The 23,436-nt window shown below is 36.8% G+C and overlaps 1 protein-coding gene across 1 annotated transcript in view; it reads right to left on the bottom strand.

Annotated features, from left to right (window-relative positions):
* Positions 1–23,436, bottom strand: part of ITSN1 (intersectin 1) — a 256,471-nt gene that overhangs the window by 13,379 nt on the left and 219,656 nt on the right. Inside the window, exons 32-36 of the mRNA XM_051984917.1 lie at positions 22,222–22,405; positions 17,269–17,367; positions 15,497–15,664; positions 3,688–3,900; positions 2,309–2,430 (exon numbers count right to left, since the gene is read on the bottom strand). Coding sequence (XP_051840877.1) covers positions 2,309–2,430; positions 3,688–3,900; positions 15,497–15,664; positions 17,269–17,367; positions 22,222–22,405 — 786 coding nt within the window. The remainder of the gene's footprint in view (positions 1–2,308; positions 2,431–3,687; positions 3,901–15,496; positions 15,665–17,268; positions 17,368–22,221; positions 22,406–23,436) is intronic.

A 23,436-nucleotide genomic window follows, 5' to 3' on the forward strand; every position in this document is an offset into this window, starting at 1 on the left:
CCAAGGGAAGAACCAAAGTCAACATCATAATTTCAACAATCATAATCACTTTAACTCAAAGAGTAAGGGCCACCGGGGAAAACACCACAGCAGGATGTCCTCCTTTTCTTTACTGGAGAAGTAAATTAAAGTTAACAAGCTAAATGCTTCATCTGTACTCATGCTAAGTTGAATGCTGGAGGCATTGTTATATAAACTTATTTTTCATGAAATCCCTTTTGTAAAAAATTTCATTTCTAAAAGATTTTGTAAAAGTTTTTCATTCTAATGCATTCTGTTGTCATCAGTCTCCAAATTACAGCAAAATGTACCCAAAACATAGAAATATACTTATAGTCGAGAGACAAAACCCTGATTTAAGTAAAATGACTGAAAAAGAATATGGATCTGGTATATCATTAGTCACCCACCCCTGGCTGCAATCCAGCCATTGGATGGAATTCAGTATTGATTCTCAGTCTTGGCTTTGCCATACCACAAGGTGTCGCCATTTATCCCCATAATCATGAAATTCAGAAGCAATTTCCCCAAAGGACATCAAAGGAAAGACGCGAATGTACCCAAAGGTACAGGCCTTTAGCTTTCCTGGGCTCCTGGGCTACAGCAGAGATTCCTTTTGAGTTTGGCTGGCACTAATAAGGCCAATTCCAACTTGAAAATTCTTTGATTTTGGAATCCAGTGACTAGTGCAGAGACAAGAGGAGAGAGGGAACTTTAGGGTAAGTGAGAAGTTGAATGTTATCCAGCTTGCCCTGAACACCAAAGAATGACTATATTGGGTGAATCTGGGTAATGGGGCTTTCCCCTAAAGGGCCTACATACTATTTATTTAATATTTTTCCTGGGTACATTCAAAACAATTTTTTTACATTTATTTTTAAAATTTTTGAGTTCTAGGTTCTCTCCCTCATTCTTACTCACAATTAAGAAACCATGTGTGAAACTATGAAAAACATTTCCATAAAAGTTAATTTGTGAGAGAAAACATAGATCTCTCACCCTAATGAAAAATTAAGTCAAAAAAAGTGAGAGAAAAAGAGAGAGAGAGAATGCTTCAATTTGTATTCAGACACAATCAGTTCCTTCTTTGGGTATGGACAAGATTTTTCATCTAAGTTCAAGAATATACAGTCATCCCAGAACATTGTTATTACTTTGTATATAGTACATTTAACTTTGATTGAGTTCAGGTAGGATTCTCCAGATTTTTGGTTTGTTTGTTTGTTTGTTTTGTCCTAAGAGCATCCTGCTCATCATTTCCCAAAGAACAATAACAATACAATACAAACACATGGCACACTTTATTGAGCCATTTCCCAATTGATGGACAGTCCCTCAATTTCCAGTTTATTTTTTGTAAAGGGCCTATATACTAATATGAGAGGCTGTTAATAAGTTTGGTCTTTTATTATATCAAATCAAGTCAACAAGCATTTAACTAAGTGCCTACTATGTTCCAGGGACTGTGTTAGATGAATTAGGTATTTTCTGGGATGGGAAGAAGACGGAAATGTCAGCTTTAAGGAGAGCACAAGCTAAGAGAGAACTGCATGACTCCAGAGGAGAGCTGTAGAACAACTCACATCATTTTCTTTAGGGGCACCTGCAAGATTTTGTGAAAGAACAGGTAGGTAATGCATTTATCAGAGGAAAGATGACACAAAAGAAAAATCACTGGGCTAGAAAACAGAAAACATGGGTTCTAATCCCAATCCCATCATCCATTTATTATTTGAACATTCTTAGGTAGAGGTAGTTGGTGGCCCAGTATGCAGAACACTAGGCCTGAAGCAGGAAAACTTGAGTTCAAATCTTGCCTCACATATTTATTAATTATATGACTCTAAGCAAGTAATTTTAAAACAGCTATTTGTCTCAATTTCCATCAACCACAAAATAGGAATAATTATAGCACTTAGCTTGCAGAGTTACTGTGGAGATCAAATGATACAATATTTGCAAAGTGCTTAACACAGTACTTGGCACAGAGTAGGCACTTAATCAATCAATTAATTAATGTGAATTCTCTTTCCTTTTCCCTGGGACAAGTCATTTGCCTCATTTCCTCCACCATAAAAGGAGTACAATACTCCTTGTCCTGAACATCTCATACCACTAAGTATAAAATAGGATAAAATATCTGAAAGTGTTTTGCAAACTGTATACATAGCATTACATAAAAGATGGTAGCGTTATTGCTGAAACAACTACAAAATCTCTATTCAACTTATGTAAATGATATATGAAGGTGAGATGGGTGAATGTCAGAGAGCCTGGTTTTATACCAGAAATGTTACTGGGATCTTACCTTTCGTTTATGCTTTCTGCACGGAGAGTGTAGACTCTATCAATGTGGGAAATGTGGAAGATGGGCTCATCTCCAGAAGGGTCAGTGGGCAATTTTACTAGGACTTCATTTAGGAAAATGGGCTGAAAAATACCATGCATTGGTATCATAACACTATTCTGATGGTATATACTATGAATAAAAAGATAGCATTTGTACTATCATCCCTCTTTTCCAGTGATTTATTTCTTACCACCAATTTGTACATTTTTATTTTTTTAAAAAATAATCCTTTGTATACATGTCTCCCTCTATCCAACTCTCTAAACAGTTTTTTGTATTGGGGAAACTGTTTAAGATATGATTTACTTATCACCTGGTAACAAGTATGTTGGTTATTTTTCCCATATAGGAATGATTTTTTTCTCCCCCTGAAAATAACCACTGTATAGCAAAAGCAATTGACCTTTCTTTAGGCATTTTCATCTAAAAGTTTATCACAGTGCATAGTACAATACCTGGCACATAGTAAGCACTTAATAAATGCTTGTTGACTCGACCATACACACTCCCTCCCCAAAGGATCTCAAATTCTCAGTACTAGGACACAGGACTCTCATTGCTGAGCTATCACAATTCTAGGTGTCCTGTGCCAATTCCTAGCAATACTACCAAATAAATACCATCAGGTAACCCCTTTTAACTTGTGCCCCCCCATATTTGTTGTTTTCTCCCTACAGAAATATAACCTCCCTGAGGATTGACAAATTATACCCTCAAACTTAACACTGTGCCTGGCACAGAATAAATGCATAATAAACTATTATTTTTTCATCTATTGATTCATTCACGAACAATGGCTGTGTTTCCCCCACCCCACCCCACCCCAATCCCAAATAAAGCTAAAAGTTTTTTTCTGGGACAACACCCACTTACAAACTAATCGAGAAAAAACCAAAACTCTCCAACTCTCTGCTTAGTTCCCAATACAAATAGCCATGAACATCTGAGCAAGACATATATATTTCAAAGACCTAATTTTTTAAGTGCCAAATGTCTGGACTGACTTCTGTCAGAGAAAAAAAATGAGAAACAAAAACATACATAGTTATCCTAAGGATTCTGATGAGTTTTCATGCTCAGTTTATTATTGTTTTGATTTGCTGTCTTTCTGATAAAATTGAGGTGGTTATATAGTGTAGATCAAGTCTCATCCTTTAAATTGGCTGCCATAAGTACCCTACAAAGTCTTATATTTATCATATTTTCCTTGTATGTTTAAGCCTCAAAAACTGAAGACCTACTGGCTTCTCTTAAGTCCATATCACCTTGTTGTTTGATTTTTAAAAAAAAACAACAACACTATACCATGTGCAGTTGAAATTTTGAAAGAGACTTACCGTCTTATACATTTTATACTGCAGATTAGATTTAGGGCTGAAGACTTTGTCAGTCCCAGATGAACCCAAAGGCTTTATTATCTGAGTCAGAAGAAGAAAGTCATTGAAAAGAAAGCCATACAGTTCCTTGTTGCTCTTGGCCTTGTACAATTTCCCACTGTGCAGGAATTTCCGTGGTCCCAAGCAATTGGTGACTGAGTTGAAGACAAGTTGCTAAGAAAGAAAACAGAACCCACAGAAGAAAAGATGAATATGCGTCTGTTACTAAAAATATGAGTTTCTAATGGAATCCTGACCTAAGCTTAAGAAGCTTCACTTCTTGGATGTGAATCAAGGAATGCTTTGTAAATATCCAGCAGTGCCTATCTAGGCTGGAAACCCTACCTTCCCACTAAGATAAACAATCAATCCAAAAAAAAAGAGGGGCTCTGTGAGAATTCCAACTCAAGTTTCCCAAAGACTTCTATTTTCTTCCCTTCCTACTATCCCTCCTTCCTCACCTACCCACTCTTATCAGTTGAATCTTTTTAAACCTGAAATCTGCCTCCGATACTAGCTGAGCAAATCACTTAACTTTTTCCGCCTTTGTTTTCCTCTTCCATAAAATGGAGAGAATAATAGCACCCATCTTCCAGGGTTGTGGTGAGGAGAAACTAAGATAATATTTGTAAAACACTTTGTAAACCTTAAACCACTATATAAATGCTATTGTTATTTTTATTTTTATTAAATAAACTCTTTTTCCTTTTATCTCTAATTCCTATGGTCAAAACATCTAAGAAAGTTATGGTCTGGGACAGTGGTTCTCAAAGTATAGTTGAAGACTCCTGTGGTCCTAAATCCCTTTCAGAAATTAATAAGATTATTATTTAAATAATAATGATGAGATATTATTTACTTATTAACATATTAATCTTTTTTCCTATTATATATTTATGAGGCCATGCTTTCTTCATATACTTCAACTGAAAACAACAGATTGAATGCAGAATGGCATATGAAAATTCGGTTGTCTTCTATCAATAATGAGGCACTAAAAAGATTAAATATATAAAACAATCTAACTTCTCATTAAGTTTTGGAAGAAATATAGTTATTTCTTTTAAATTAACCTTCAACCATATCATACTAGCATTTACCATGCTAGCATTATACTAGCAAAATATACTAGCATTTATTAAGTACTAGGAATACAAATACAAGCAAAAAGAAAAGCAGTTCTTCAAAAAGTTTATATTCAATCATTGTTCTGTAAGAAATGATCAGCAGAATGATTTCAGAAAGGCCTGGAGAGATTTACATGAACTGATGCTGAGTGAAGTGAGCAGAACCAAGAGAACACTGTATTCAGCAACAGCAACATTATACAATAATCAATTCTGACGGATGTGGTTTTTTTCAACAGCAAGGTGATTCTGGCTAGTTCCAATGGTCTTATGATGAGGAGAACCATCTATACCCAGAAATAAGACTGCAGGGTCTAAGTGTGGATTACAACATAATATTTTTACTTTCTTTGTTGTTGTTTGTTTGCATCTTGTTTTCTTTTTTGTTTTTTTTTTTCCCTTTCTGATCTTTCTTGTGCAGCATTATAATTGTGGAAATATGTTTAGAAGAATTGTACATGTTTAACATATATTGGATTGCTTGCTGTCTAGGGAAGGGATGGGGGAAGAGAGGGAAAAAAATTGGAACACAAGGTTTTGCAAAGGTGAATATTGAAAACTATCTTTGCATGTATTTTGAAAAATAAAAAGCTATTATTATAAAAATTAAATTAAAAAATTTAAAAGAAGCTTTTATTCAAATAGCAGAAGATGACACGTAAAAGGAAGCTAAAGCAAGATTGGGATGAGAAGAAGGGATGACTCAGGGGAACAAAGTGGAGGAAATTGGAGAGTTCATAATAAAGCTTGGAGAGGGACGAAGATATATCAGGTCTGGACAGTTTCTTTAGAAAATCAAATTCTGACAAGAGCTAACCATAGGAGAAAGGAACCATAGGGGTGGAATGAACTGTCAGCTTCCCAAACTGTAATTGAAATAATTGCTTGTTTTAAAATAATAAACATTTTCTGTTGAAGGGGATGTGGGAAAACGGACACTACTACATTGTTGGTGGAGTTGTGAACTAATCCAATCATTCTGGAGAGCAATTTGGAACTGCATCTAAAGGGCTAGCAACCTGTAGCAACCCTTTGATCCAACAATATCACTGCTGGGTATATATCTCGTAGAAATCACTACAGAGGGAAAAGGACCCATATGTGCAAAAATGTTTGTAGCAGCTCTTTTTGTAGTAACAAAGAACTGGAAATTGAGAAGATGTCCATCAGTTGGGGACTGGCTAAATAAGTTATGGTATATGAATGTAGTGGAATATTATTGTTCCATAAGAAATAATAAGCAGATTGACTTCAGAAAAACCTGGAAAGGCTATATGAAGTGACTAGAATTACTGATATAGAATATCACATACTGGTGGCTAGATAGCTTACTGACAATCTATTTTATGCATAAGTGTCTTTATCAGTACATATATTTTCTTTTTTTATTATGTAAATAATATTTTGTTTTTCCCAAGTACACATAAAGATCATTTTCAACATCCCTTTTTTTACAAGATTTTGAGTTCCAAAATTTTCTCCATCCTTTCCTTACTTTCTCCCTCTCCCCAAGATGGCAAGCAATCTGATATAGGCTATACATGTGCAATCTTGTTAAACATATTTCCACATAAGTCATGTTGTGAAAGAAGAAACAGAACAAAAGACAAAAATTGCACACACACACATACCCAGAGTGAAAATAATATGCTTCATGCTGCATTCGGATTCCATAGTTCTTTCTCCAGATGTGGATAACATTTTCAATCATGAGTCTTTGGGAATTGTTTTTGGAGCATTGTTATTGCTGAGAAGAGCTAAAACTATCATAATTAATAATTGCCCAGTGTTGCTGTTATTGTAATACATATATTTTCAACAGACACTGCATATAGATCCTGACAGGAGTCCAGAATAGAACAGAAGTGGAGAGCAAGCTGAAATGCTTTTGGGGCATTGAGCAGTTCTTTTAACAATCCTTGATAATTTTTTTAAAAACACCAATGTTCTCTAAGTCTTGACTATGAACCATAGAACATCATGCTCTCCAAAGAAATAAAACTGTAGGTGGCCCAAAGGCCAGTGGAGGAATTCAGAGTGCATGTAAGCCAGCTGATGAATTTTAATGATGACGATTACATTACTAAAAGTGGAGTAAAAGGAAGAGTGTAATCTATAAAGGAGTGCAACCAAATTGTGTAGTAAAAAATGAGGGAAAACAGATGTAAAATCCTTAGAAGTCCTCCAGCACATCACATAGATAATCTACACAGGATACTAAGGAGAACATAGACAAATGTTACAAGCTGAGATAACATATAAAGGGAGTAATCCATGAAATCATAGACACATGAAGGAAAATTTCTAAGATTCACTCAAAAGCATCGTGATATCCCTTTGAATGTTGGCTATCAGTTTTGGAGAGAAAATGGTGGAGAGACTTAATTTTTTCCTTAAGCAGGGGTATCGATATAGATTAGGCTGGAAGTCATGAGCCTGAACTCATCATTGATCAGCAGGGGAACTTTGATCTATTCCATTTCTTACCTGGATCAATTCATCCCTACTTAGGCAACCTAGTGAACCCTCAAGAGTGAGAGCTCATAGTATCAATTCTAGACTTAATGAGACCTAGTCTTATCAGCATCCAATTAGCCTGAGTTCCAATCTACAAGTCTCAGCTTCCCTGGTAGCTGAGGAACTGGACTTACAGATATATACCACCATATTTGGCACTGGAGAGTTAACTTTCTGCAGTTCTCTTTTGCTCCATTAGCACTTCTGATAGGCTTTTGAAATAGCGAGTTGAAGTAACAATGTAATTCCACTGGGATCTGATACTGTTTCTCAAAATCAAACTCTGAGATAGTGGACCAAATCACCATTTACTGGTTCCTTCCCTGTTACCTACATATCCTTCATTCTTTTTTTTATTATTATAGCTTTTTATATACAAAACATATGTATGGATAATTTTTCAACATTGATCCTTGCAAAAACTTCTGTTTCAATTTTCTCCCTCCTTCCCCCCATCCCCTCCCCTAAATGGCAGGTAGTCCCACACATGTTAAATATGTTATAGTATATCTGAAATATAATATACATATACATATTTATATAGTTATCTTGTTGCACAAGGAAGATCAGGTTTAGAAAGAAGGTAAAAATAACCTGAGAAGAAAAAACAAGAATGCAAGCAAACACTAACAGAAAGAGTGGGAATGTTATGTTGTGGCCCACACTCATTTCCCAGTGTTTTTTCTCTGGGTGTAGTTGGTCCTGTTCATTGATGATCAATTGGAACTGATTTGGATTCTCTCATTGTTGAAGAGAGTCACATCCATCAGAGTTGATCATCATATAATTTTGTTGTTGAAGTGTATAATCTGCTCATTTCACTCAGCATCAGTTCATGTAAGTCTCTCCTGGCCTCTCTGTATTTATCCTGCTGGTCATTTCTTATAGAACAATAATATTCCATAACATTCATATACCACAATTTACCCAACATTCTCCAATTGATGGGCATGAATTTTCCAGTTTCTAGCCACCACAAAAAGGGCTGCCACAAATATTTTTGCACATGTGGGTCCCTTTCCCTTCTTTAATATCTCTTTGGGATATAAACCTAGTAGTAACACTGCTGGATCAAAGGGTCTGCACAGTTTGGTAACTTTTCTGAGCATAGTTCCAAATTGCTCTCCAGAATGGTTAGATCTGTTCACAACTCCACCAACAATGTATCAGTGTCCCAGTTTTCCACATCCCCTCCAACATTCATCAGTATCTTTTTCTATTATCTTAGCCACTCTGACAGGTATGTGGTGGTATCTCAGAGTTGTCTTAATTTGCATTTCTCTGATCAACAATGATTTGGAGCACCTTTTCATATGAGTAGAAATAGTTTCAATTTCATCATCTGAAAACTGTCTGTTCATATCCTTTGACCATTTATCAATTGGACAATGGCTTGATTTCTTATAAATTAGAGTCAATTCTCTATACATTTTGAAGATGAGGCCTTTATCAGAACCTTTAACTGTAAAAATGTTTTCCCAGTTTATTGCTTCCCTTCTAATTCTGTCCATAGTAGTTTTATTTGTACAAAAGCTTTTTAACTCAATATAATCGAAATTTTCTATTTTGTGATCAATACCTTTAGTTCTTCTTTGGTCACATTTTCCTTCCTCTTCCACAGGTCTGAGAGGTAAACGATCCTATGTTCTTCAATTCATCTACAATCTCGTTCTTTATGCCTAGATCATGAACCCATTTTAATCTTATCTTGGTGTATGGTGTTAAGTATGGGTCATAGTTTCTCCATAATAATTTCCAATTATCCCAGCAATTTTTGTCAATTCATTTCAAATGAATTCTTATCCCAAAGGCTGAGGTCTTTGGGTTTGTCAAACACTAGATTGCTATGGTTATTGACTATTTTGTTCTGCAAACCTAACCTATTCCACTGATCAACTAGTCTGTTTTTAGCCAATACCAAATGGTTTTGGTGATCATTGCTTTATAATATAATTTTAGATTGGGTACAGCTAGGCCACCTTCATTTGATTTTTTTTTCATTAGTTCCCTTGAAATTCTTGACCTTTTGTTCTTCCAGATGAATTTTGTTGTTATTTTTTCTAGGTCATTAAAATAGTTTCTTGGGAGTCTGACTGGTATAGCACTAAATAAATAATTAGTTTAGGTAGTTTTGTCATCTTTATTATATTTGCTCGACCTGTCTGAGAACACTTAATATTTTTCCAATTGTTTAGATCTGATTTTATTTGTGTGGAAAGTGTTTTGTAGTTTTGCTCATATAGTCCCTTTCTTTCCCTTGGCAGATAGACGCCCAAATATTTTATACTATCAACCAAACCCTTCATTCTTAAAAAACCCTCACTTGATCAGGCTATCTGTTAGCTCTTCCCTCTGTGATTAAATTTCTTGAAAAAGCCATCTAAACTGGGTATTTCCTCTTCTTCTAAACCCTTTGTAAGCTGCATTCCGACTTCATTATTCAACTAAAACTGCTCTCTCCAAAAACACTAATGATAATAATAGCTCTCTGCCTTTCTTTCTCCACCCCTTTTGCCCCCTTTTCTTCTTCCTCTCCCTCTGTCCCTTTCTTTTTCTCTGTGATTCCCAGTCTATCTCTTTCTTCTCTCTTTCTCTCCCTCCCTCCCTCTTTTTCTCTTTCTGTCCCTCTCTACCCTACCTGTCTCAATTTCTGTCTCTCTTCCTCCTCCCTCTCTATTTCTTTCTGTGTGTGTATCTTTGTGTCTCTTTCTGTCTCTGTCTCTATCTCTCTCTTTTTTCTATCTCTTCCTCTTTTTGTCTCTCTGCCTGTCTCTTAAGCTGTCTGGCTCTCTATGTCTTTTCTTTCTCTCCCTCCCACTCTTTTCTCTGTCTCTCTCTGGCTCTCTGTCTTTCAGTCTGTTTCTTTGCATCTCTGTTTCTCTCTCTCTCCCTCCCTCTCTCTCTTTCAGTCCTCTGACTTTATCAGTCTCAGTTTCTGAATGTCTCCTTCCCTCCCTTCCTATTTCTCTGTGTGTCTCTTCCTATCTCTCCATCTTGCTCCCTCCCTACCCACTTTCTTCCTCCCCCTTCCCCTCTCCCTCTCCTTCTCCCTTCCTCCTCCCTCCCTCCCTTCTTCTCTTCTTTCCTTTCTCTCTCTCTCTCTCTCTCTCTCTCTTCTCTCTCTCTCTCTCTCTCTCTCTCTCTATTTCTCTCCTCCCTCCCTCTTCCTTTCCTTTTCTCTTTCTCTATTTCCATCTCTCTCTCCCTCCTTCTTCTTCTCTCCCTCGTGCCTCCCCTCTCCTTCTCCCTGTCCCTCCCTCCCTCTCTCCCTCTTTCTCTCTCTCCTCATCTCTGTCTCTCTCCCTCCCTCTCTCTCTCTTTCTCTCCCCCCTCCCTTCTTTTTTCTCCCTCCCCCTTTCTTTCTTTCTCTCTCTCCCTCTCTCTGCTTCTCCCTCCCTTCTGCCTCTCCCCTTTCCTTCTCCCTCTCCCCCCCCCTTTCTCTTTCTCTCTCTGGCACGAGTTCACATGTGTCAGTTTATACTGGGCTTTGTACCCCCCAATATCCTTGTTTGTAAATTACGGGGGACAGGGAATTGTTAGCTGACTCCTGGTTGTTGTTTTCCAAATCTTTCAGTTTATGGTAAAATATTAAACAGTTCACCAGCAGCAAACCACTAGTAGAAACCATCAATTCACTACTGCCCACATTGGGGCGTTGTAAGAAAAGGGAAAAAAATTGACTAACCCAGCTCCTGCCTGTCTAAGCTGCCTTAGAGTTAACCTAACAAAATTTTTGCACACAACACAGAATGAGGAGGCTGGGGAGCAGGCAGGATTACAAGGTCTAATGTTGAGAACAAGGAAACATTTCACATCACACATACTGCCCTGTGCACATTTCCCCTGCTGAGTACAGTCATTGATTCTGCTCCAATGCTCTGGTTTCCTGTGCTTTCCCCTCACCCACCCTGTTCAGCTATCTTCACTGAGGAAGTAAAAGAGAAAGTGGGGGAAGGGAAGGAAGAAGAGAGAAATAGTCTAAATCAGGAACTTCACCAACTGTTCAATCAACCTGCCAGTCAACTAGCATTTATTAAGCTCCTACCACATGTCCTTGAGGTTAATGTCTCTTTAAGCTAGGCCTGCCTACGCTTTGAAATTCAAGCCAATGCAGAGTCTGTTGTACACACTGCACCATTTGAAGCAGTGTAGTTTCCCAGAGTGATTCTTGTCTAGAACCCAAAATTCTGGTTAAAGTCCTGAAATGGAACTGCCTGAAGATGGCCTTTTGGTCCTCCAATTAGATAGTAGCTAGGCCCTCTCCTCATCCCTCAGGCTCTGCACTTTACGTGCCACATCATGGAGTGGCTGGCTGGACAGAATATTGTCAAGGATAATGGCTGAGGCTGGAGAAAGTTCAACTAGCCTAAGCTCTCTCGACTAGAAACAGCTACCTGGTCCTCTCCCATCTTAGCAGTCAGAGCCAGCTGTCAAGGGAAGTGAGATGGGATAGGGGAAGGCCTGGGATCTCCAGCAACACTAAGCAAAGCATCTGGCCCAAAGTAAGTGCTTAATAAATGCTTGTTTACTCAATTAAAGTTTCAAAATCTAAGGTCCAATGAGGGATTCCTTTGTCCCTACCATTTTATCCCCATCCCCATGAATCAGAATTCAGCTTGTCCGAGTTCCCAAGCAGCAAAATGAAGCATGCCCAGGTCTGCGTGTATTCATCTGTAATCTAAGGTGTCTCTGAGGTTCCTTCCCAAGACCCTCTTCCCAAACCCTCCTTTCACAATCAAAATATCTGGAAAAGTCTCTTCTTTACTTAAGTCTAAGGGTTGAAAAAAAGAGAGCCGAGGCCCAACTGCTGCCCTCCCTGAGCTAATATTTAACCAACAAAGCCCAATGAGTTTTTTTTTTTTCCTCAAGGTTGTCCAAAGTTTATTACTTTCTCTTGAGTACAAAGTAAACCTTTGCTATTGAACTTTCTGGAAAGCAGATAGGATAATAAAAGAAAAATGAAGTTTCTTATTTTCAACTTTTAGTGTTTTGCTTTCAAAAAACATACCACACAATTCCTTCCACATTTAAGCCTGCTTAATCTAAGGGACGAGGGGGGGAAGCTGAGAGGAAGTGAAGATACAGGAAGAAGGGAAGAGGAAATGGGCTTTGAGGCTAAAGAATCTGAGAACAGCTGGAAGGATGTTGCCCTTTATACAGAAGATCCAGTCCTTAGGTTTCCCAAAGATCTTTTCTTAATTGCCAAATCTAATGACATTTTTGTAATCCTCCTCCTTTTTGACCTCTCTGCCATCTTTAACCTTATGATATTCTGTACATTTTGGATATTTTCTTCTCCCTAAGTTTTTATAACATTGATTATCCTTGGTCCTTTTCCTACCTACTCTTTTTCATCTTCTGTCCTGGATTTCCATCCATGGCATGCATCAATCACAGGTAATTCTTTGTCTTGAGCCTTCTCTTCTTTCTCTATACTTCTTCATTGGGTGATCTGGTGAGCTGCTATGGGCTTAATTATCATCTTTATGCAGATGATTTTGAGATATATATTTCCAAATCCAGTCTCTCCCCTGAGATATAGTCCTATATGACCAACTACCTTTTGGACATCTTAAACTGGATGTCCCAAAGGCATATCAAACTCAATATATCCAAAGCAGAATTCATCATCTCTTCCCCCCAAAACTCTTCCACCTTTCAAACTATTATTATTGTCAAGGATACCACTATTCTTCCAGGTATCCAGCCTCATAACTTTATAACTTCCATGTCATTGACTTTTTACTTGCATTCACTACATGTATCCAATCTGCAGCCAGATCTTATGGTTTCTGCCTATATGACATCTCTCATTTATCCTTCAATATAAGATGTCATTGCTTTTTTTCTCTACTATTGCAACAGTTTTCTAGTTGGTCTCTTTGTCCACATTTTTCTGCTCAGTCCAATTCATTCTCCACTCATTCTCAAAGTATAGGTCTGATCATATCACTCCTCTATTCAAAAAACTCCATTGGCTCCTCTCCCTGCAGGATCAAATATAGTTTACACCTAACATTTAAAGCTCTTTACCCTTTTAGGTTCTTTGTAACTTTCTGGTCTTTTTATATTTTATTCCCCTCTAGCCACATAAGCTTATATGCTATTACTTATACATCGAATTCTATCTCCTGACTCTGTTTATTCTTGGCTGTCCCCCTTGACTAGAATGCTTTATCTCTTCACCTTTGCTCAAATCCCATTCTCTAATTTTTTTATAAAAACATCTCTAATAAAAATGTGTCATTTTTCAAATATATAGAGAACTGAGTCAAATTTATAAGAATACAAGTCATTCTCCAATTAATAAATGGACAAATGATATGAACAGGCAGTTTTTAGGCAGAAACCAAAGCTATTCTATAATCATATGGAAAAATACTCTAAATCACTATTTGATTAGAGAAATGTGCATTAAAATAACTCGAGTTGCTGCCTCATACCTAACAGATTGACTAATATGACAGAACAGGAAAAGAGTAAATATTGGTGGGGATGTAGGAAAAGGGACACTAATGCACTGTTGGTGGAATTGGGAATTGATCCAAACATACTGGAGAGCAATTTGGAAGTAGGTCCAAAAGGCTATCAAACTGTGCATATTTTTTGATTCAGCATTACTACTGCCAAATCTGTATTTTAAAGAGATTTTTTGAAAAAGAAAGAAAAAAGGATCTATCTGTACAAAAATATTTATATAGCAACTCTTTTTATGGTGGCTAAAAATTGGAGATTGAGGGGATGTCTATTAATTAGAAAATGGCTGAACAAGTTGTGATTTACAATTATAATAGAATATTATTAGCCTACAAGATATTATAAGCAGGATAATTACAGAAAAGCTTGAAAAGACTTACAGAGTGAAGTGAGTAGAACCAGGAGAACAATGGACATGGCAATATCATATGATGAACAACTATGAATAAGTTAAATATCAACAAAACAATGATCCGATACAATGAGTCCAAAAGCACTCATAGTGAAAAATATCATCAGAGTCCAGAGAAAGAATTAATGGTGTCTGAATACAGACTGAAGCATACTATTTTTCTCTTTCCTTCCTTCTTTTTTCTTTTTCTTTTTTCTTCCACAAAACTAATATGGAAATGTGTTTTACGTGGTTACACATGCATAACCTATATCAGATTGCTTACTGTCTCAAATCGGGGGAAAAAGAAGGAGGGAAAGATAAATGTGGGAACTCAAAACTTTTTAAAAATGAATGTTGAAAATTGTTTTTATATGTAATTGGGGGGAAAATTAAAAAGACCAAAACAAATCCTGCTTTCTGAAGACCTTTCCCCATCCCAATCTTCAATGCCCTCCCTCTGAGATTACTTTCCATTTCATACACACACACACATATGTAAACATATATGCCTGTATCTATGTGTGAATACATGTACATATATGTATAAACACACATACATATATTTATATATCTTCTATTTGCAATTATTTATACATTGTCTCCATTATTAAAATATCAGCTTCTTGATGTCAAGGATTGTCTTTTTGCCTTTTTTGTATCCCTAGTGCCTGGCAAATAGAAAGCATTTAATAAATACTTGCTGATTGACTGAGTATCATGGCCAAGTATCCCCATAAGTTAATACTGTTCCCAAATAGGTCATCACTAGACTTTCTACTCACCAACACTACATGAGTCAAAGCATCCAAGAATTTTAGATCTATAAGAATTCTGGAAAGTCATTTTGTCCAACTCCCTCATTCTACATGTTCACAAAGACGATAAGTGGAAGCAGGGGCAAAGAGATAATAGAAATAGTGACATCCCCTAATTAGTTGTTCTTGTTAGTCCCCAGTCCCAATCCCAGATTACATAACTTGGGGAGATAAAAAAGGTATATTTCTCATGTCCAAGGAGAAACATAAAAGGATATGTATGAAAAAAAAAGTGAAGTAGAATGAGAATTCTGTTTTTTGGTGGAATAAGTATGGAAGAGGAGGAAAAATTAGTTTTAAAAAAAAGGCAAAAAGGATTTGGGAGAGGAATGTTTTGTCTCTTTCCCAATTCTTATCTTCCTTTTTCCCCTCAGTCTCCTTACAGATTCCAGAACTATCAAGGGATGACTCCCTTTGTCCTCGCCCCCTAAGGTTACTACCTCAGATAGACCTTCGCACTGCACATGTGCTTGGATCCACTCCAACCGGTCTGAATTCTCCTTTTCCCGTACACCTTCGTTGACTTGGGAACACAATTCTTCAGCCTTCTCTAGAGCATGTTTCAAGTGACTGTAGTCAGGGTGGTTTTCAGGAGTGTTTTCTAAGATCTACGGATGAGAAGAAGATGATAAAAAAAAATTCTTTACAGAGAAGACCTAAGAAGGTTGCTAAAGGGAGAAAAGGGAATATATATTATACGATAGTGTGTACCCAAATGCATATATCTCACAAGTATACATATATTGTAGACTAGACAGTCTTTCATGCTAAATTAAGTTTTAATTTAGGACTAAACTATCCAACTATCCATAGAAAACAAGAGACCCAAATCTTTTCTTTCCTTAAGAAGAGTTCTACTTGATTATTTGCTGTCTTAGGGAGGGAAGAGATAAAGAAGGGAGGAAGAAAAAAAAATTTGGAACTCAAAATCTTACCAAACTGAATATTGATATATTTTAATATATATAATATATATTGGATTGCTTGCCATCTAGAGGAGGGGGTGAGGGAAGGAGGGGGAATTTTGGAACACAAGACTATGCAAGGGTCAATGTTGAAAAATTATCCATGCATATGTGTTGAAAATAAAAAGTTTTAATAAAAAAATGAATGTTGAAAACTACATGTTATTGGAAAAATAAAATACTTAAATTAAAAAGAGAGAGTTCTGCTTGTCAGTAGGTCTGCTGCCCTTGCCCATTTCTGTCCCCATTTGTTTTATAATCTTTTAGCTCCTTGAGAATCACAAACAGGGAAGTAACTTTTGCTATCATAGAATGAGTGCTTTAGGTTGTCCAGGTATAGATCAAGCAGTTAGAACAAATAAAACTCTTCCAATTAGCTTTTCTCCTTCTACTCTGGCCATTAAACATCACCAGGGGAAAAGAGGGAGAATGTTTTAGTTAAATAGAATTTTTTTTTCCCTAAAGATGACGATCTTAGAACTGTTTCAGGTAGCAATGGTAGGAAGCAAGGAAAACAAATGTACCTGAAAACCTTTCAAATCTAATATGAATCTAGTAATACAAAATATTTTGCATGATTTTATAAGTACAATGAGTATCATATTTCTTGTCCTCTCAATTGTGTGTGTGAGGAAACTGAGGAAGAAAATCTGGAGCTGAAAATAATGAAAAACAAAGAAAATACTTACAAAAGAGAGAAAGCAATTAAAACTCAATTATTTCTGAATCCCATCATTTCTTCCTTTAAATATGCTTCTTCTTCTGATTTCACTATTTCATACTCCTAAATTTGGGCTGATCTTTGACTCTTCTCTATTCTGCATATATATTAACTATGGGTATCCCTAAAATTCTGTCCTAGGACATCTTCTCTCAGTTGTGATCTTATCAGCCTTCATGGATTTCACTATAATCTCTATGCAAACTACAATAGGACATAACTATATTTGTAACAAAAGTTTCATTTAATCTTCCTTTACAATGTTTGCTTTAGGTGATAATGTCCTTTGTGGAAGGCAGAGAGGACCCATATGTTGTTTAGCAAATAGTCCTAGAGTTAAGAAATAAATATAGGTTTCCTATGAAATAGTGAATCCATACTGTTAAAGCCATACTATGGCTATTTTCCACCCAAGTTCTGCCTTATAATCATCACAAAGTATAAGTGCCCAACTCCCATCACCATTTGTATGATCTCTTAACAGTTATTAGTAATCTTCAACTGAAACATTAAAATAGGTACTTACATTTTTAATGATTAGTGGGTATCTTGTTACCCGCTGCATGGGCTTCAAAATAAAACTAGAGAGTGGCATCCCTTTACATCGAGGATCCATGGCTAATCTCTAAAAAAAATAATAATAATAATAGTTGGAAAAAAAAGAAAAAATTATATTCAAGAAATGTGCAGCTTTCCCTTTAAGAAAGCTAATAACTAAAGGGAGTGATCTCCCAATCACCAAATCCTAAGGCTTTTTTTTAAAGACCTTTTTGACCTCTCTGCAACATTTGAAACTTTTAATCTTCCCTATTCTTTTTCCCTAGTTTCAGAAATATCACACTCCCCTGGATCTCGTCCCATCTTTCTTACTACTCTATTTCTCTTTTTTACTGACTCCTCATTTTCTTCCCAACTACTAAAGGTGAGTGTTCCTCCAGGTTAGTTCTTTCTTTCTCAGTACTTATTCAATTCAGCAAGGTAAGGTAGGTGGTACAGGGTAGGTCATGCTGGGCCTGTAATCAGAAAATTCAAAATCCCCCTTAGCTACTTACTAATTGAAACACTGAGCAAGTTACTTAATTTCTGTTTGATTCAGTTTCCTCCAAGGTAAAATGGGGAAGACACAGCACCTACCTCACATGGATGTTGTGAGAATCACAAGAGATGACATTTATAAAGTGCTTAGCATAGTGCCTGGCAGATAGAAGACACTATTAAATGCTTACTCCCTTCCATTCCCATAATTCAATCCCAGTGAGTTCAATGAACTCTTGTTTCTGCAAGAGATTCCGAAATCTCTATTTCCAATCTTTCTTCTGAACTCTAGCCTGAGATCTCCAGCAACCTCTAGAAAATCCATTTAGATTTCCCATAAGCAACTCAAACTCAATTATTTCCTAATTCACTCTTCTTCCTTTAAATATGCTTCTTCTGATTTCACTAAGCTCCTAAACTTGGGCCGATTTTTGACTCTTCTCTATTCTGCACATATATTAACTATGGCAATTCCCTAAAGCTCTGTCTTGGGACTTCTTCCCTCAATTGTGATCTTATCAACCTCCATGGATTCCATTATTATCTCTATGCAAATGTTGCTTAGATCTACATATCCAACTCTGATCCCTTCCCCGGACTACAATCTTAGAACATCAGCTGTTTGGATAGCTGGACATTTCAAATTGCATCTCATAAAGAACTCAAAGTCTACATTGTTAAAACTGATCTCATTATAGTCTCACCTCCAATCCATTCCCCCTTCCAAACTTTCCTATTACTATCAATAGCATCCTAGTTATTCACCCTCATAAAATTGATGTCGTCCTCAGTCCCTCACTTTTTCTCACTTACAAATCCAAACCTTTGCCAAATTTTATTATTTCTACCTTCACAATTATGCTCACACATGTAGCCACTACTTTAATTTGGGCTTTCATCACATCTCATCTAGATTATTTCAATAGCTTTCTAATTGGTCTCCATACTTCATCTTCCCACCTACTCCCCATTCAATCTATTTTCCACTCAGCTGCCAACATGATTTTCCTGAAGTGTAGCTCTAACAATGACTCCCCCCCCACACTTTAATAAAATCTAGTGTCTCCTCTTTACCTCCAAAAACAAATACGAAATCTTCTGTTTAACATTTATAGCTCTTCACTATCTGACACCCCCCTCCTATTTTTTGGGGCTCCTTACACTTTCCTGCACATTCAACAACCACTCACAGCTGACTTACTTAGATATTGGCATTTTTTATCTTTCTATTTAAAGTGTAGCTCCATAAGGAAAGGGACTGCCTTTGCCTTACTCTATATAACAGTTAGCACAGAATAATCATGTAGCAAATGTTTGTTGACTGACTGACCACTTCTGAAATCCAAGGTGTTACCAAGTCCTGTCAACAGTATCTCTACAGTATCTTCAGCATCCATCCCCTTTCGCTCCATTCATAGAGGCTTGAAATCCAATGTGTTACCAAGTCCTGTCAACAGTAGCTCTACAGTATCTCTATTTTTCTCCATTCATAGAGGCCTGAGGATTGGTTCCCAGGACATTCTCCTTTTGACATCCCATCATGCTAATGCCTACCCAGGATTATGTTTTATAGATGGGCATTTAATCAGTTGGGATCTATCTAAATATACTTTTATTGATTTCTCCTTTTTGTCCTTTTATCAATAGCATGAGAGACTTTATCAAATGCATTATGAAATAAAGGAATATAGTGTCTAAGGTATCTCTCTAACATGACCTATTCTTGATAAAATCATGTCAGCTCTTTGTGATCAGCTTTCGGTTCAATTCATTAAATGGTGAAGTAGACAGAATGGTGAGCCAGGATTCAGAAAGGCCTAAGTTCAAATCCTGCCTCAGATACTAGCTGGGCTAACTTGGATAAGTCATTTAGCCTCTCAGCCTCAGTCTCCTTATCTGTAAAATGAGAAGGCTGGATTCAGTGGCCTGCCTCCAAGTTCCCTTCCTGCTCTAGAATTTTGAAAATTGAATCCCATCCTTGTTCTATGCTTGGCAGGTACAGATGACTGAGAACAAAGGAGTTTTTAATTTCAAGGTATTTACTAGAGGAAGCAAAATATGCTCAGATAAAAAATGCTACTTTTGGGATCTGATCTGAGGCTTAAAAGGAAATGGAGGCTCCAGAATGCAAAGGTGAAGAGGAAGAATGTTTCAGCCAACAGGCAGAAAGATGACAGATGGAATGTCCTGGACAGAGATGTACAAGGAGGCCTGTTTGACTGGAACATAGGCAGTAATAAGTGATAACAGCAAAAACAATAATAATTATTATAATAATGATATAAGATTGAAGTTCAATTATGACTTTTGAAACCAAACATGAGGGCAGCTTAGTGATACAATGGGTAAGGGTGATGGATCCAGAACTATGATCAAATACCAATTCATATATTTAGTAGCTGTGTAAGTCTGGGTAAATTACTTATTCTTTGTTTGCTTCAGTTTTTTCAACTGCAAAATGAGGATGAGTACAGAGAAAATGAAATAATATATGTACAGATAGCATTTTGCAAACCTTAAAAGGCTTGTGTCAATGCTAATTATTTTAGTTATTTAGAGTAGTTGGTATTTGATTAGGCAATTAATTAATTAAGAGGCAATTAGACATTGTTGATACTTCCTGAGTAAGAAAAAGATAGGGTCAGACCTGTGCAATAGGAATATCAATTTGGCAGCAATACTGAGGATGGATTAAACAGGGTAGAGACTGGATGCTGGAAGACTTAAATTTAAGCCCTTTACAATAATAATCCCAGTCAGAGGTGAAAAAGCCTAAACTAGAGTCGGGGTTGAGTGAATGGAAAGCAGGAGACGCTTATAAGGTGTGTTGTGGGGGGAACCTGAATTTCTTGAACCTTCTCTAATCATCCCTTTATACATTCTAGAATGTTCCCAGTAATTAAAGTCAAGGTCTCCAGCCTATAGTTTTCAGATTCCATTTTCCTCCTTCTTTTGAAAATTAAGATACTTGAGTCTTCCTTACCACTGCCTTTCAAATGTCACTCATAATAAGCAGTTCAGAAACTAGAGCAGCCAGTTCTTTTAATACTCCTTGAAACAATTCACCTTTACCAACTGATTTGCATCCACTAGAGATACTCTTACTATCTCCTTGCTTAGACTGGGCTTTAAATCCCTACTGGATTAACTTTGTTCTGTCCTTGCTAGTCAAAATATTAATCTCATTGTTAAAACACAAGAAAAAAACCTCAAAATCAAACCATTAAGCTATTTGAATAGCTCTGCCTTCTCCTTATAATCATCACCCTATCCATCCCAGGAAGCAAATGATCCTCTCTTTTCTTTTATCCTTCTTCCCTCTCTTACTGCCTCCAATGCTTCAAAACAGTTAAATTTAATCATCAGATTAACAAGTTTTTGGAAGTGGTCTGTGATATACTAGACACATACCGTGGGAAAGAAGCAGAATTCTATTGTTAAGGCTAGGCTGCCTCAGCACTCCTCAGCAAGGAGTCACTTGCTACTGATGTTTCTTTCTTTTTTCTCTGACCTTTCCTGTCAGATCTTTCTCTCTTGATAGTTCCTTTACACCCATATATCATTCCTTGTTACACAAAAACATTCCCTAGGCAAAAAGCCTTAACTCAACAACTTAGTTCCAAAGGTTCAGGATCCTTCTTCTCTTTCTCCTCTTTGTCATATTCTTACACTCTCCTAACCCAGATTAGTATCACTTTCTCCCTCTTCATTTCCTTTTTCTTCTTTTGTTTTTGACTCAAGGATCTTCTTCCATTCTCTTCCCTCCCTCCCTTCTTCCTTCCCTGTCCTCCTCAACCCCTGTCTGTCTCTCTCTCTCTCTTTCTCTCACATTCTCTTTCTCCCTCTCTCCCTTTCTCCATCCCTCCCTCCCTCCCTCTCTCTCCCTCTCTCTCTCTAAAAGAATACTGCATTCACTGATGATTATTATTCCTAAATCCTTCACATACAAAAATAAGCAGAAGAGGAAAGCAGTGGATTTTTTGGTTACTCTCTCTGGTGGCAAAGATACTGGGGCAATAAATCTGACAAGAATCTAAGTCACTTAATCCCTATTTCCTTCAGTTTTCTCTTCTACAAAATGCACTTACTTCCTTGGTTGTAGTTAGAAGACATATTGAGATAATACTATGAAAAAATAATTGTGAAAAGTGTTTAGCATAATGCCTGACACAGTATTGGTGCTATATAAATGTTAATTGCTACTGTTATTGTTTATCAATCATAAAAGTCAATATCAAAGCCAGAAGACAGCCAAGGGAAGGATTCTCTAGACATATGGGCAGTCAGCTTTCTTGAGGCCCCCAAGTTTAGCTCTGTAATACAGATACTGATGACTTTTAAAACTGTGTTCCAATGTACTACTGATTTTTTCCATACACCCAACAAAATACACAGGACCAACTCGAGTGAAGGAGACGTCAGCAGGTGTTCACTAACTCCTTACTTTGACAAATTCCTTGAACTCAGGGACTTCATCTGTCTTCTGCTGGATGAGGGCTGCTCCATTGAGCTGGCAGCTACAGAAACGTATGTAGGGCTGCATGTGGGGCAGCTGGGCTGTCAGGATATCACCAATCATCTTCACGGGCATCCTCTCCCCAGACATCTTCTTCCGAACTCTGAGGGCTCTACAGCCAAAACGTTACAAGTTATCTTTCACACAATGACTACAAGTGTATGGGAATCATTTTTTGGTCCTCAAAGAGGAATGATACTTACTAGAAGCCCCAAGTCACTAATAGTTCTATTTAGGAGACACAGAATGAAAGAGAATAAATCTAACCAATCTGCAGAGGCTTCAGAACATCAGTTCTCTCTGATAGAAGGTAAAACTACTTTTTTGAGATTTTTTAAAAAAAAAATTTAATGAGAAAGAGATTTACTTTTTCTTATGTAGTTTAGGGAAGCACAGTCAAACACCCCATTTTCCATTTGTTAAAATCCCATTTTGGATTATTTATGACCAAAAAATATCAGCCTGCTTTAGCCCTTCTAAGAAAGCTTCCAAGTCACCTCTATACCCATCCCATTGGTGTATCCTAGAGAAATGGTCGTTTATTTTAATATTAACTGAAGTAATACAAATATAAATTATTTTATAGATTATTGTGTGACTTCTCTCCATCATCACAATAGCTAATTGGTGGTGCTGGGCAAAAACACAAGGATTCTGAAAATAACTTGCAAATATAATAACAAATTCAACCTGTGTCCTAGAAAGTGAGAAGAAGTAGTAGTGGAATTAGGAAGATGTGTTGGCTTTGGAAAACATCTACTTGAACTTTAAGGACCATATTATACAAGAGTTCTCTCCCATGGATATTTTTATGGCATATCTAAGACTTACAAGTGCAGTATAACTTTGTAACTTGGAAAATGGCTACTTTCAAAATGGCAAGAATTCAAATGCCCTGAGAATCATCCATATACAGGTAGAAAGAAATAGTAGGTATTTATTAAACATTTGTTGAATGAATGATGAACAGAAATGACTAACGTTTTCTTTAGTCTTGAAAAGAAAGTGATCGGATTTTACAAATGTAGAAGATGTGTCTAGAAATGCCCCAGTTAAAGTCCCATTTTCTTTTTATATCGACTGAATAAGAAATGAAATTCTAGGGTCTAGGTCAACTCTTTGACAAGGCAAGAATTTGCTTTG

Source organism: Antechinus flavipes, chromosome 3 (assembly GCF_016432865.1).
Source record: "Antechinus flavipes isolate AdamAnt ecotype Samford, QLD, Australia chromosome 3, AdamAnt_v2, whole genome shotgun sequence".
Lineage (NCBI taxonomy): Eukaryota > Metazoa > Chordata > Mammalia > Dasyuromorphia > Dasyuridae > Antechinus > Antechinus flavipes.